Below are 16,189 nucleotides of genomic sequence, written 5' to 3' on the forward strand. Positions count from 1 at the left end.
TCTCCTCCTCTAGACTGTAAGTTTCTTGTGGGCAGCGAATGTGTCTACCAACTCTGCCATATTGGTATACTGAACTCTCCCGAGTGCTCAGTACGGTGCTCTGCACACAGTAAGCGCTCAATAAATATGACCGATTGATTAACTTAACCTCACCAAGTGCAGATCTACTGCATTTTAGGGAAACTGTCTTCTCTATCCCGGGCGATCACTTGGGATCCTATATTATCCCAGACCGCAACCATTTTCTGCTGCTAATACTGATAATAATAATGATGGTGTTTGTCAAGTGCTTGTTATGTGTCAAGCACTGTTCTAAGCGCTGGGGTAGATCCAAGCTAATCAGGTTGGACACAGTCCCTGTCCCATATGGGGTCACAGTCTTCAACTCCACTGTACGGATGAGGTAACAGGTACAGAGAAGTCAAGTGACTTGTCCAAAGTCACACCACAGGCAAGTGGCAAAGCTGGGATTAGAACCCAGGTCCTTCTAACACCCAGGCCCGTGTTCCATCTATCCACTAGGCCAAGCTGTTAATTGTGCACATTCCACTAAACGGACCCAAGAGGTTGGACGAGCCTGAGGAAATCTACTGGGAGGAAACAGAGCCACCACTGAGGGCCTCTTTCCTCCCACGCAAATGCTTTTGGTATTTAAGTGCTTACTATGTGCCAAGCACTGTACTAAACTCCGGAATAGATACAAGATATTTGGGTCGGGCGCATGGGACTCACAGTCTAAGGAGGAGGGAGAACAGGTACCGAATCCACATTTCTCAGAGGAGAAAACTGAGACAGAGAAATGAAGTGACTTGCCGAAGGTCACGCCAGACACAAGTGGCAGGGCTGTAGAGTCGGAGCCCCGCTTCATTTCTGGGTTCAACAAGCACAGACTCCTCACCTCCCTCTTCCCTAATTCCTTCACTGGGGACAAGTTAACTCCTCTCCCTAATTCCATTCTTCATTATCCGAAGTGCAGTCACTCAGTAGCTCCCACCACCTTAAAAAGCTGCTGTCTGGTCAAATGAGTCGCCCAAGATTTAGAAAAACGTAACAGAAACTGAAGAGAGACACAGATGCTCAGACTGACAATACCCACATTTTTAGTAGCAGTTTTGGTTGAGGGTCGACCAGGGTATTTAAGGTGATAATCGCTTTTTAATGACTCTTTTTCAAAACGGGAAGGGGGTTTCTGATCTAGGCTTTTTTCTTTAGATGGGAGCTCCTTGAGGGTAGGGGCTGCATCTTTTACTTCGTAAGCCCCCAAGCCCTAAGAACAGAGTTTAGGTGCTCCAACATTTTTCCTGCTGGTGATCCCTTTTGGAAACCTAACTCCTAATGAAAGACGTACATACCACAACAGATTACAGTGACGAGTCAGAGCGTGTTGACCTGGGGGAAGATACCAGTTCCTCCACTTCAACATCCAGATTGTCAAACTGCCGATTAAAAAAAAAAAAAAACCCTACAAAAAACTCCTTCCACCCACTAATTTTTCCACTAAATTTTTGGAAAAAGCTCATCTCCTCTCCTCACAAGCTCACCCTCCCTCCCTTCTAGTCTCCATGGCAATGTTCATTCTCTTCTCTGCTCAACCTCTTCTGTCACCTCCCCCAAATCCCAGCATTGCAGAAAAATGTCCACCTCTTGACCGGGCAGGGCTTCCTCCAGATCGTGATTCTCAGACCCTCATCTCCCTCTCCCCTTCAGCGTCGTCCTGACTTGTCCCCTTCATTCATCCCCGCTCCCAGCCCTTATGTACATATCTGTAATGTATGTATATTGTCTGTCTCCCCCTCTAATAATAATTGTGGCATTTAAGTGCTTACTACGTGCCAGACACTGTACTAAGTGCAGCAGGGGTGTATACAAGCAAATCAGGTTAGATACAGTCCCTGTCCCATGTGGGGCTCACAGGCTCAATCCCCATTTTACAGATGAGGTGACTGAGGCCCAGAGAAGTGAAATGACTTGCCCAAGGTCAAACAGCAGACAAGTGGTGGAGCTGGGATTAGAACCCATGACCTTCTGACTCCCAGGCCCATGCTCTATCCACTACGCCACGCTGCTTCTCAAAACCATAGCGATGGGGATGGGACCGTAAGCTCACTGTGGGAAGGGAATGTGTCTGATTACTGTTATGTTGTACGCTCCCAAATGCCTAGTACAGTCCCCTGCACATAATAAACATTCAATAAATATGATCGAATGAATGGGAGGAGGTGGCATGCTTGCTGGCTCATGGCTAGGGCACAAATATCTTGGGCTTTTCTCCCTCACCTGCTCCTTTCTCTCTCAGAGGAGCATGTGACTGATCTGAGCCTCTCTCTTCAGTCCTGTCCCATTCTTTTCCTTTTAATGGTTTCGATTAAGGGTGTGTCAAGCATCGTTCTAAGCGTTGGGGTAGAAACAAGTTCATCAGATATGAAACAGTCCCTGTCCCACACAGTGCTCACAGTCAAGTCCCAAGGAGAACAGGTATCGAATCCCCATTCTGCAGCTGAAGAAACTGAGGTCCAGAGAAGTGACTTGCCCAAGGTCACATGGCAGACAAGTGGTGGAGTTAAGGTTAAAACCCAAGTCCTCTGGCTCTCGGGCCGTGTTTTATTCACTAGGGCGCATCGCCTCCGGGGAAGCATTTATTCAGTCAATTCATTCATTCAATCGTATTTATTGAGCACTTAACTGTGTGCAGAGCACTATTAAGCACTCGGGAAACAGTGACATTCCTTGCCCACAACGAGCTTACAAAGTCTGGGGCGGGAGGGGGGAAAACACACATCAATACAAATATATAAAATTACAGAGATGTGTGTAAGCGCTGTGGGGTTGGGAAGGGGGGAAGAGCAAAGGGAGCAAGACAGGGTGACGCAGAAGGAAGTGGGAGACGAGGCAAAGTGGGCTTAGTCTGGGAAGGCCTCTTGGAGGAGACGGGCCTTTAATAAGGCTTTGAGGGGAGGGAGAGTGATTGTCTGTGGGATTTGAGGGGGGAGGTCGTTCCAGGCCGGAGGCAGGACGTGGGCCAGGGGTGGGCTGCGAGACGTGCAAGACCGGGGCACGGTGAGAAGGTTAGCGGCACTAGAGAAGCGAAGTGCGCGGGCTGGGTTGTAGAAGGAGAGAAGCGAGGTGAGGTAATAATAATAATTATGGTATTTGTTTGTTAAGCGCTTACTACGTGCAGAGCACCGTTCTAAGCGCCGGGGTAGATACAGGGTAATCAGATTGTCCCACGTGGGGCTCACATTTTTTAATCCCCATTTTTACAGATGAGGTAACTGAGGCACAGAGAAGTTAAGTGACTTGCCCGAGGTCACACAGCAGACAAGTGGCGGAGCCGGGATTAGAACCCACGACCTCTGACTCCCAAGCCCGGGCTCTTTATGCTAAGCCACGCTGCTTCTCTCAGGTAGGAGGGGGCAAGGTGACAGACTGCTTCAATTCCAACGGTGAGGAGTTTTTGTTTGATACGGAGGTGTTTGGGCAACCACTGGAGTTTTCTGAGGAACGGGGTGACGGGTCCTGGATGTTTTTGTAGGAAAATGATCCGGGCAGCAGAGCGAAGTATGGACTGGAGTGGGGAGAGACAGAAGCACAAACCACCTTACGGCTTCTCCCTCCAACACCGCCCCGCTACCTCCAAGAGGCAGTTCTGCAGTCGGGCAGGAAAAAAGGGGACAGAGCAGGAAGCCACGGTAGCCACTCGAAGAGGAGGGGCCGCAGAGCTCTTGCATCTTGTCAGAGACCTGGGATGAAAGAAGCCAGGAATCCGGGCTGAGGAACTGGGGGGACAAGACCGATAGCCGGAAAACTCTACCGCCCCAGAGGAGATCAATCTATCAATCGATCAAAACTATTCACTGAGTGCCAACTGGAGGGAGAGCGCCGAACTATGTGCATGGGAGAGTAAGCACCTCGTACAGAGCTCTGCACCCGGTAAGCGCTCAATAAATACCAACCAAGTTGAAACAACGTGGCCTAGTTGATAGAGCAGAGGCCTGCGAGTCAGAAGGAACTGAGTTCCAAACCCAGCACCATTTGTCTGCTGTGTGACCTTGGGCAAGGGACTACACCTCTCTGTGCCTCCAGTTACCTCATCTGTAAAACGAGGATTAAGACTGCGAGCCCCAGGTGAGACAGAGGCTGGATCCAACCTGATTAGCTTCTATCTATCCCAGCGCTTAGTACAGTGCCTGGCACAGAGTTAGGACTTAAAGACCTTTTTTTAAAAAAAAATTGATAGCTAGACTCCAAGAGAATACGTAGAAGACAATTCTCGTCCTTGAGGAGCTTTAGCATCCGGGCACCTCTGAGCAGGACAGATCCATCCCCACGTTCCTGGAGGTGATCTAAGATTAGAAATCCACCTACGTGGTAACGTGCTTCCAAATTCCAACCGCCACGGGCTGGGGAAATGAATAAACTGGAAATGGCGCTTTATAGACCTGAGGCTCTGAATCAAGGTGAGCAAAGGCAGGCTCTTGCCAGGTGCCAGCCAGGAGAGCAAAGGCTCTGAGCTGCCCATCTGCCCTCAACCTTCAGGGAGGTGTGGGCACCAATCTGGCCTCCAAAATCCCAGGGTGAACCCCGTGGAGTGATGCCTGGCTTCAAGAGACTGGGGAAGTAATAATAATGATAACTGTGGCATTTGTTAACCGCTTACTATGTGCCGGGCATTGTACTAAGCACCGGGGTGGATACCAGCAATTTGGATTGGACACAGTCCCTGTCCCACGTGGGGCTCACGGCCTCAATCCCTATTTTCCAGATGAGGGAACTGAGGCACAGAGAAGTGAGGTGACTTGTCCAAGGTCATACTGCAGACAGGTGGCCGAGCTGGGATTAGAATCCATGACCTTCTGACTCCAGGAGCCGGGCTCTATCCACTACGCCATGCTGGAACATCAGCCACTTCCACCTCTGTTGAGTGACTTCGTTTAATGGTATCCCGGCCCGCTGTTGCATTATTAAAATGGAACTTGGTGAACAGTAATCTTCGTAAGGGAAAAGGGTGAGCCTCTCCTTGTTGCAAAGCACTGTGGGTTACTGTCATTAATCATTCTTTAATTGCACTGCTGAGGATATGAGCCCTGCCCTCAAATAGTTTAGTAAGTGCCGAGCACTGTACTAAGCGCTGCTGGGCTCTACCCCTCTTACAGGCAGTTCGGACTGTACGCTCGTTGTGGGCATGGAATGTGCCTGCTACACTATTATACTGTACTCTCCCAAGCGCTTAGTACACTGCTCTGCACACAGCAAGCGCTCAATAAATACAACGGAATGAATGAATACAGAATCATCTCGACTAAACCCTCATTTTTGTTTCATTTTCCCCACCTAAAACAACCAAGCCGAGAAGCAGCAAGGCCTAGTGGAAAGAGCACAGGCCAGGGAGTCAGAGGACCTGCATTCTAATCCTTGCTGTGTTACCTTGGGCAAGTCACTTCCCTTCCCTGTGTCTAGGTTCTCCCGTTCCCCCTCAGGCTGTGAGACCCAGGTGGGTCCACCCTAATTAACTTGTACCTACCCCAGTACTTAGAACAGTGTTTGACACCTATTTAGCGCTTATAAAATACCATTAAAAAAAACAACCACCCACCAAAAACGTTCCCAGGCCTCATGGTGGGCTCTCTCTCTATTGGACAACCGGGGAGCAAAACAAATCACTTATGCACCTGGAAAAGCAGTCCTGCTCATTGACCAGGAATGCTGGGGAACCTGATCATCTTCGGAGGCAGAGTGAATCATGACTTCTTAAGGGTCAAATGAACACGGACGGTCAGGTAAAAAAATTCTGATGGAGTGGGGAACTACACTCTTGGGCGGCGGGGAGCATTTTCACAAGAAGGAAGTGCGGTGCCCGAGATATTACCGAAAATCTGCAGCTAAAGTGGCATGGGGGGGGCAGGTATGTGTGACAGAGAGAGATCGTGATCTAGCACTCCTCATCACAGTAGGGATCAGCAAACCTGAGACAGTTCGAATGGCTGTGGCTTCAGTCACTTTTCTGTCAAAATGATGCATGACATGGACTTTTTTTTTTTGGAAAGTTGCCTGCCCATTTCCCCTCTTATCTTTTGATCCACATTTTGTTTGCTCAACGGTAGCACACGTCGTGCTCACTGCCTTATATTAATATTTTTTTCCTGCTGGGAAAAAAGTACCACACCATTTAATATGGATGAAAGCAAGAGAATATTTGTAGCCAGGTGCCAGTTCAGGCACTTAACGGGCAAATGGTTACACTTTATTGCTTCCTTCTACCTGTAATTTATTTTACCGTTGGTTCCGCTCGATTTTAAGCACCTCGAGGGCAGGGATAGTGTCTAGTAACTCTACTGTACCCTGCGAAGGCCTCGGAAGCGTGCTCTGCCCACAGTAAGCGCTCGATAAATCCTGAGCGTCGACGTGGGAGTCTACGCAAGAGGAGACGGCAGAGCCTTGTTCCCATGACTGTGGTGGGAGTCTTTCAATCATAGTGAGGAAGTTTCCCAATTCGGGTTGAACCACGTTCTCCTCGTGTTTACGAAGTACCTTGCAGCAAGCCAGCTCCTTCCGAACACCTCTTCCCACTCCCCGCTCCTTCGGGGACTTCTTCAAACTGAAGCAAGACTTTTAAATACTAAAATTTTAGCTGGCGGAGAAACCGTGACCACTTCCTCAGCTGTCTGAGTGTCCGGCCATGAGGCACGGTAGGAGGACTGACGGATCATCAGGCGATCCCGGAGGAAGCCCCCCGGTGAAGCTGTATCTCGGGGCCGGTCGTCACGCAGTAGCGGCTGAACCCCCAGACCTTACGTCTTGAGGGGTAGCCGCACCCTGGAGTATGCACGGCCAAGAACGACATCTTCTCTAGGATCTCTCAGAGACTCAGGGGCACGAATTCTGAAAACACCACAGGGAAGGAACCAACAGACCTCAAGTGGCTACGGACTTGCTGACGAGCACACAGTGAGTCAGCCTAAGGGCCGGATGTGGTCTTGGGGCGTCCAGGACTCCTGGCTCCTGATTCATTAGCAAACGATGTCTCTTGAATGAAAAAGTATTTGACTGACACGCCTCCCTGTGAAGTCCTAGGCGCTTGTCAGCTGGACTTCCTGTCACCTTTGCATCAGCGCCTTCCTCTCTGGGCTCACCTACATTCAGCCCCCATCCCAATCAATCAATCAGTAGTGTTTATTGAGCGTCTGTGTGTGCACAGCACTATTCTAAGTGTCTTGGGGAGTAAAAAGAGTTAGAACCCGCCCCCTGAAGGAGCTTAGAGCCAAGCGAGAGAAATAGGCAAATCATTTCTTTCCTCACTCTCTGAATCATACTACACTCTATTAAATTTCTTCGGCCACTTCCTCTTCCATTCAAATGGTCCTATCCTTAAAAACGATTTCATGAGGCTCTCCCCACTGCAGACATTTCTGCTTCCCTAAATTACCTCCAACTGTACCTCCTTTCCGTTACAATCCGTGAAAGAGGTTCGACATTTCCATCCTCTTTTCATCTCCCTGGAAACACAACATCCTAAGGCTCCTTTTTTTACTAGGGTCTAGCAAATAGGTGAACGATGATTATGTTAGTAAAGTAATATTAATAATAATAAAAAATCAAATACCCTAGAGGTTTTAGAAGTCACAGCACAATTTGTCTAAGAGGAAGTTGGGTTAAGTGGATGCCTTCAGGAGATGTAAAATACCCATAGGTTATTCTCACTTCATCCCAATTTCTATAACCACATAACAAAATTTGAAGCTTGCGGCATGCAAAAAACATGTTCACAGATATTGGAAATAGCCAAAAAAACCAGGTATAATTAAAAGGCTAAACTCCTTAAATAAATGTTTCTCATTATCTTATGAATAAATTCCATCTTAAAAGGTCAATTTCTTTTCCAATACTTACTTATCCAATAATACACTCCTTTCTGCCCCAAAACAGCTGTTGTTTCAATCTTCCTATCAGTGTTCAACACACACCACCTTGGCTCCCATCCAAAAAAGGTAATAACCCTCCAACCCTCCTTCTCGATAAGAAGTTGTCCTTTTTATTTACAGAGAAATACACATAAATCTATTAAACATGACTAATGATAAATTCCCACCTGGCTCTTTCCATCCAAACTGAACAATCCCCAGAAGGGACAACCCCCAGGAAAAACAGCATGGCCTAGTGATTAAAACACGGGCCCCGGGAGTCCGAACGACTTGAGTTCTAATTCCAGCTCTGCCGCTCATCTGCTGTGTGATCTTGGGCAAGTCGCCTAACTTCTCCGTGCCTCAGTTCCCTCATCTGTAAAACGGGGATTAGGACTGTGAGCCCCACGTGGAGCAGGGACTGTGTCCAACCTTATTAGCTCGGATCTACCCCAGCGCTTAGTACGGTGCCTGGCAAGTAGTAAGCGTTTAGCAAATACCATTTAAAAAAAAATATCGGTCAAGGGATGTCTGTTGTTTCTTTCGTAGTCAGGGGTTCTGAAAGTCACCAAGCAGAATATTGCTTTGAGTCCTGGGAAATGCTCAAGCGAGAGAAAAGTACTTACTGGTGTCTGCCTGGCTGCCCACGCTGATATATCTGTCGTTGTTGGGAAGGGCCGTTTGGTAATACGTGGTCTCCTCCTGCTGAGGGGCCTTGGCATTCTTTGCCGTGAGGAAAGCCACTGCTAACTCCAAGTTTCCTTTGCTGTCCTTCAAACACCAAGAGAAGAGAACATCACCGCTGTAATTCAAAGATCGGCCCCAAGGAATAAACCGCTCCATTCCCCCCGAAAACTCTTGGGCTTTGTCTCACCAAACACGTAACCATTAGGTCTATCGGTCCCGTCTGTGTTCTGATTTGCTGGTACAAAGTACTTTGATTCCGAGATATATCAATGGATGCTATTTACTGAGCGCTTGCTTTGTGCAGATCACTGCACTGAGAACTTGGAAGAATACAATACAAAGGAGAAGAAGCGTGGCTCCTGGTTAAAGATTGGGCCTGGGAGTCAGAAGGACCTGCGTTATAATCCTGGCTCTGCCACCTGTCTGCTGTGTGACCTTGAGCAAGTCACTTCACCTCGCTGTGCCTGTTACCTCATCTGTAAAAGGGAGATTAAAACTGTAAGCCCCATGTGGAACAGGGACTGGGTCCAATCTGATTAAGCTATACCTACTCCAGCGCTGAGAATGGTGACTAGCATATAGTAAGCACTTAAAAAATACCATAAAAAAACCTCAAGAGTTGGCAGACACAATCGCTGCCCATAACAAGCTTAGGCCCAGCCCTGTCGCCACCACTGTAGTCAATCAAAGCTATATATTGAGCGCTACTCTGTGCAAGGCATTGTTCTAAGCACTTGGGGGAAAACAATCCAACAGAATTGGTATACACGTTCTCTGTCCACACAGAGCCTCGAGGACAAGAACATTTTCAACTTTAGTTAAGACCTCACTTCTAAATTTTCTACCTCATTTCTCTCACCACTACATAACCAGGTTCCAGTCACAAAGGGGAGAAGCAATTGGGACTTAAATACAATTACAATGTGAGCAAAATTTGGCTCTGATCGTGTTCCATAGGGGACACCGCGCACAGCGGCAAATGAACTGATGTCATAGTTAAAAGAGTCGTGCGGCCCAGCAGAACGAGCGCGGACCTGTGAACGGGGAGAGGGCAGCTGTGAGCACAACGGGAGGTGTGACCTTGGGCCTGTCACAACCACCTGCTGCCTCGTTTGTAAATTGGGCCTTGAGGATGCTCTACCTCACAGTCCTCAACACTGCAAGCTCGTTGTGGGAGGGGAATAATAATAATAAATGCCATTTAAGCGCTTACTATGTGTCAAGCCCTGTACTAAGCACTGAGGTAGATACAAGGTAATTGGGTTCACTCATTCATTCAATCGCATTTATTGAGGGCTTACTGTGTGCGGAGCACTTTACTAAGCCCTTGGGAGAGTTCGATATAAAAGAGTTAAACAGAGTCCCTGTCCCACATGGGGCTCACAGTCTTAAACCCCATTTTACACGTAAGGAAACTGAGGCCCAGAGAAGCGAAGGGACTTGCCCAAAATCACACAACAGACAAGGGGCAGAGCCAGCAGCACGACCCATGAACTTCTGACTTCCAGGCCCATGCTGCGTCCACTAGGCCATGCTGCTTCTTTAGAGAAGTCATTTAATTTCTCTGTGCCTCAGTTACCTGATCTGCAAACTGTGGATTCAATCCCTGTTCTCCCGCCTACTTAGACTGTGAGCCCCACGTGGGACCTGATTATCTTGTATCTACCCCAGGGCTTAGTTCAGTGCTTGGTACATAATAAGCACCTAACAAAAACTACAATTATTATTATTATTAGAATAGAACAGAGTTGGTAGACTCTATACCTGTCTTCCCTGCTACTTAAACTTTTAGCCCCATAATCCCGGCTCTGCCACCTGTCTGATGTTGACCTTGGGCAAGTCACTTCACTTCTCTGGGCCTCAGTTACCTCCTCTGTAAAATGGGGATTGGACTGTGAGCCCCACATGGGACAGGGACTGGGTCCAATTCGATTTCCTTGTAGTCACCCCAGCCCTCAGTACAGTGCCCGGCACATAATAAGCACTTAACAAATACCATCATTATTATTATTATTATTATTTGGGACTCCTCTTGTGTCTAATCCAGCATTCTGTTTGGGCCTGGACAAACTTAGGGCTTAAAAATACCACCATTACTATTATCATTAATAATAATAATGATGGAAAGCAGAAGTTTGACTCTTTCTTGCCCACTCGGGGCCCAACTCCTGCAGCTGGAACTGAACAGGATAACTGAGCAGGTGAAGAGATGTTTTTGAATTTAACCTGCCAAATGTGTATTTTCCTACATAAAATGAACAATAATAACAGTATCCATTATGCACTTCAATCATAAAGTGCCTAACACTATTCTAAGCACTAGGTGGGCACAAGACAATCAAAAACCATCTGAATTGTTGGTGACGAACAGCAGCGGGAAGGACATAGGCACCGCTTGATTATCACTGGAAGTCCCTGCGTCGTGATTTCCTTTTGAGCGGAGAGGACAACAACACTTTCTGTCTCTTGATTTGAATGATCCTGGGACAAAGGAGCAGGTGTTAAGTCCACTGCAACCGGCGATTCTGTAAGATCCCTCCGGCGCAAAGCCAGGGGCCACCCTGGGGAATGACACTGGGGGTCCGGACTCCTGTGTCATTAATACACCACACGACCGAATTCACAACACAACGGGGTCGTGCGTTTCAAATGAGGTGGGCATCTCCGGATTGGAGATCCTCTCTAACCTGTTAACGACTGTCCGACGGGGGTTTAAAGACTGTACTCTCGTTGTGGGCAGGGAATGTGTCTGTTTATTGTTATGCTGTACTACCCGCAGTGTCTAGTACAGTGTTCTGCACACAGGAAGCACTCAATAAATACCAGACTGACTCCTCTTGAAGTTTTTTCCAGAACAAAGGTATCATGGGGTCAGGACATCTGGTTGGGCGGTCTCCACACAGAATCGAAGTGGGAGGGAAGGGCCAGTACGGAGGAAGGGTGATCCTCAGAGGGCATCCGGCTAGAAGGGAGGTTTCACCGGCATCGCCAGCGAGGTTGCCACCTTGGGTGGCCAGTACACTCCCACCTTAATTATTAAAAAAAGAAAAAAAGAAAGAAACGCGGTGTTTACGGAAAGAAACGGATCCCTACCTTCAAGGCTTGCTGTAGTATCTGGATGTCATTGATCCCAGTGATTTCCCTCAGCTGATTTAAAAATGTTTGCTGGTGCTAAGGGAACAGAAAAGAAAGACATCGCATCAGACGAGGGCTTTTCCCAAACAAGTAGCGAGAGAGGACCGAGTGGACTCTGGGAGGGCGGAGGCCGGGGGCAAGATTCCCTCCCAGCTGCAATGGAGGCTTTGTTTGGGAATTATAAACCTGATTCCTGCTCCTCATCCACTTCTGGGTCATCTGTTCGACCCCCAATTCCCGTCCCCCAACCAGCAGGTGTGTGTGTATGCGTGAGGGGGTGTGAGAGAGAGAGAGGGAGAGGGTCTGAGTTTTTGTGCCAACCAGCTACTGAAGTCCCCCTAACCCCGCGGTTATTCATTTCTTGCATACTTGCTGAACTCTTCTAGACTGAGCCTCGCAAACGACTCGATTCAACCAGGAGATGAAATGGAGAAGAGGGCACAAAACAGGAGGAGGAATCTGTCCGCGAGTGAGAGAGGCAATTACCGCCGACACCCTGCAGTTCATTAGCACTTCAGTAAAGCACTTTTTTCGTTGCTGTTATGTCTCTGAAGAGCTTTGAGAGTGGGGATGGAAAAAGGGAGGTTCGAAGCTCAACTCGGTGGCGCTGGAGCACTCCGAGAGGCTCAACGGGGGACAAAAAACTGTACCCGTATGTCAGAATTCGTGCTACCAGCCCTCCAAATAATTATATAATAATAGCACCACCAAACCGGGCTATTTATTTAGTGCTTACTAGGTGCCAAACAATGTACTGAACACTGGGTTAGATATAAGCTTATCAGGTGGGACACAGTCCCTGTCCCACATGGGGCTCACAGTCAAATAGGAGGGAGATCAACCCATTTTGCAGATGAGAAAGATGGGGCCCAGAGCCTTCCCCAAGATGACCCAAGAGACAAAGTGGAAGACCTGGGATGGGAAACCGGGTCTTCCGAGCCTCGGCCCGTGTTCCTCCCCCTAGGCCACACCGCCTACTTTCAGAGCTCCAATCTCCCGCTTCGCTTTATGGCATCTACCCCCAATTCAGGATTTTGGAGGGGATCCGTTCATCACGAAGAAAAATACCGGTCCGCTCCTGGGACCAAATGACTCTTACATGCAACCCCAAGAGCCACAGATTCATTTCAAATTGTCCCTGTGTGTAGGCTCGGGCCCAGTAATAAAAATAATAATAATTGTGGTATTTGTTAAGCGCTTACTATGTGCCAGGCACTGTACTGAACGCTGGGGTAGATAGTAGATTCAAAGTAATCGGGTTGGGCACAGTCCCTGTCCCATCTAGGGGTCACGATCTGAATGCCCATTTTACAGATGAGATAACTGAGGCCCAGAGAATAGTAATAATAATAATTATTGTGGTATTTGTCAAGTGCTTATTATGTGCCATGCGAGGTACTGGGAGCCCGTCACTGGGTAGGGATTGTCTCTATCTTTTGCCCAACTGTACATTCCAAGTGCTTAGTACGGTACTCCGCACATAGTACGCGCTCAATAAATACTATTGAACGAATGAGGTACGAAGATCGGAGTAGACACAAGTTTATCGGGTGGGACGCAGTCCCTGTCCCACATGGGGATCAGTCTCAATCCCCATTTTCCAGATGATGTAACTGAGCCCCAGAGAAGCAAATTCACTCGCCCAAGGTCACACAGCAGGCAAGTGGCAGAGCCGGGATTAGAACCCTCTACCCACTAGGCCTCGCTGCTTCTCAGTAAGTGGGGGCAAACCAGAACCCACCTCAAAGGAAGACCCAGGGAAGGAGATGCCCCACGGTGTGACTGAATGGAGAAATGAGGAGAACAGAAAGGTCCTGCGCATCGGGAACAATCCAGAGAGGAGCAAATATATGGATCGAGATCCGTCCGTCTCTTCCCACGATCTGTAACCCCTGATAACCATCTGCAAAAAGCACTCCGGGTCACGTCTACTCTTTCCTCTTTTTTTTTTTATCCTCTTTGAAATAGCACCCAGCTGACATCCTTCACTGCCTGTTCAAGTCAAAAGCTTCCAGTTCCCCATCGGAGATTCAAATCGTCCGAGCATAAAAGCGAATCCGATCGACGCCTTTGAAGGGAGATGCACAGACTGCATAAGCAACCCGTCTCTTGCTCCTCTCCTTCGTGGATCAAGACACTTCAGAAATGGACCTAGTCTTGGAAGACCACAGTTACTCCTCTCCAACCCCAACACTTCAGCAGATTCTTTAACCTTTTCCACCTTTTCCACGCTGCCTGCTGGCACAGCAGAATAGTGTCAAAGATGTACACTGACACCCACCAAAAACTGCTCTTGCAAAACACAAAATGCTAAATTTTAGAATCTGTTGAAAAGAGGATGGAAAGGCGGGAGAAAAGGAGGGACAGAGAGAGACACAGATGCAAAAAACCCAATTTTGAAAGGCACTGGGATGCCTGTACGGCTTTTACGTTGGCAGATAGCAAACCAGTTTCAAATCTTTTAAAACCAACTCACGGAGCAAGATATTATCCTTTTATCACTTCAAAAACTCTACTCCCTTACACAGATCCAAACTCGGATTAAAGCAGCATCCACCTTTCACAAACTATTTTCAACTTGGAAAACGACAGGATGAAGTCACGGACAATTTGCACAGACAACTTAATTCGGTTGAGGTAGTCGTGACTAAAGATAAATTCCACCTTGCTCTTTCCATCCAAAGAGAACAATTCCCGGATGGGACAATTCCCAGGAGAAGCAGCTTGGCCTAGTGATTAACTCCTACTTGATGAAAAAAGGCTGAAGATTCCAAGCCATCTCTTGGATTCCTTCTTTAAAAAATACGAGTCACAGTTCTGTAAATTTTGTAAATGGAGGATTCTAAATGAACATGTTAGAGGGGTCCACGAGGATTTTGTCTACCAACTCTATTATACTGTACTCTCCCAAGCGCTTAACACAGTGCTCTGCACACAGGAAGTGCTCGACAAAAAGCAGTGATTGACTGATTGATAGATATGCTATAAAATGCTTAAACGGTAGCCAGTTTCAGGGAGAAAACCTGGGATGAAAATCATAATATCATGAGGAAGAGACAGGTTGTCCCGACTCCAGCATGGAATTTCTTAAGGTCAGTTTTAATCATTTAATCATTTCTATTTGCAGGTCCAATTTTAATTCCTAAACTCACTTTCAACACATGATGAATCATTTTTAAAATACTGTCTTTTAAGGCTCGGGGAGAAAAAAGACCACACAATTACTGTTCATTCAAGGCTGGAGCCCTCACAGACATAAATGAGGTGGCCTAGTGGAGAGAGCACGGGTCTGAGAGTCAGAAGGACCTGGGTTCTAATTCTGGTTCTGGCACGGGTCTGCTGGGTGACCTTGGGCATGCCACTTCACTTCTCTGTGCCTCAGTTCCCTCATCTGTAAAAGGGGAATTAAGACTGTGTGCTCAAGATGGGATGGGGACTTATTCATTATTATTCTATCACCACTTCATCTCCATGCTTTATTGGAAAGAATATGTCAAACGGAGTATTGGGAACACATGTAATCTTTGCAAATAATTAAACATTTAGAGAGCCGATGGAGAGGGCTACCCTGAAAATACTGAAAGGTTTTCTTGATTCAGGTTAGAAGAAGCAGCGTAGTCTAGTGGAACGAACATGGGCCTGGGAGTCAGAGGACCTGAGTTCTAATCCTGGCTCCACCATTTGATTGCTGTGTGACCTTGGGCAAATCCTTTAAACTTCTCACCTGTAAAATGGGGATTAAGACTGTGAATGCGATGTGGGATGATTAACTAGTATGTACCCCAGCGCTCAGTACAGTGCCTGGCACATACTAAGTGCTTAAATACTATACAAAATGTTTTTTTATTTACTTATGCCTGCACATGCCAGCTCAGATACATAGCCTTCACAAGGAAAGATGGCGCTAATCACGGACCTAATCCATCTGGACAAGTGAGTCCGGAAAGACCGGTACGTGTGACTGACTGTTCTTCTGACTCTGAGCACGTGTAAAGAGTGTCTTCGTTGGGTTTTCGCCCTGCCTATTGGCGGTGCTTGAGGCTGCTTTGGATTCTTTTTTTCCATGACGCTTTAATGCGCTCCGCTCTAGGGTGGATTCGAGACAGTCCCTGTCCCACGCTGGGTTCACAGTCTGAGCGGTAGAGAGAGCAGGTATCACATCTCCCTTTAACGGAAAAGCCACTGAGGCCTGGAGAGTTTAAGTGACTTCCGCAAGGACACACCATTGGCGGAGTCAGGACTGGAGCCCAGGTCGAACTGTAATTTATTTATTTCTATGAACGTCTGTCTCCTCTCACTCTAGACTGTAAGCGCGTTGTGGGAGGGAACATGTCTGTTCATTATACTGTATTCTCCCATGCCCTTTGGACAGTGCTCTGCACACAGTAGGCGCTCAAGAAATAGGACTGATTGACTGAATGACTGACGCTGAGTCCTGCGCTCTATCCACTGGGCAGTACTGCCTCACA

General features: G+C 47.6%; 1 protein-coding gene across 4 annotated transcripts in view; it reads right to left on the reverse strand.

The window, feature by feature from the left end:
* The window catches only part of USP25 (ubiquitin specific peptidase 25), a 96,542-nt gene that overhangs the window by 62,592 nt on the left and 17,761 nt on the right, over positions 1-16,189 (reverse strand). For all 4 annotated transcript variants that reach the window (XM_029082778.2, XM_029082779.1, XM_029082781.2 and 1 more), the window contains exons 2-3: positions 11,679-11,756; positions 8,525-8,669 (exon numbers count right to left, since the gene is read on the reverse strand). In XM_029082778.2, the coding sequence (XP_028938611.2) occupies positions 8,525-8,669; positions 11,679-11,756 (223 nt within the window). The remainder of the gene's footprint in view (positions 1-8,524; positions 8,670-11,678; positions 11,757-16,189) is intronic.

This window comes from Ornithorhynchus anatinus, chromosome 17 (assembly GCF_004115215.2).
Source record: "Ornithorhynchus anatinus isolate Pmale09 chromosome 17, mOrnAna1.pri.v4, whole genome shotgun sequence".
Lineage (NCBI taxonomy): Eukaryota > Metazoa > Chordata > Mammalia > Monotremata > Ornithorhynchidae > Ornithorhynchus > Ornithorhynchus anatinus.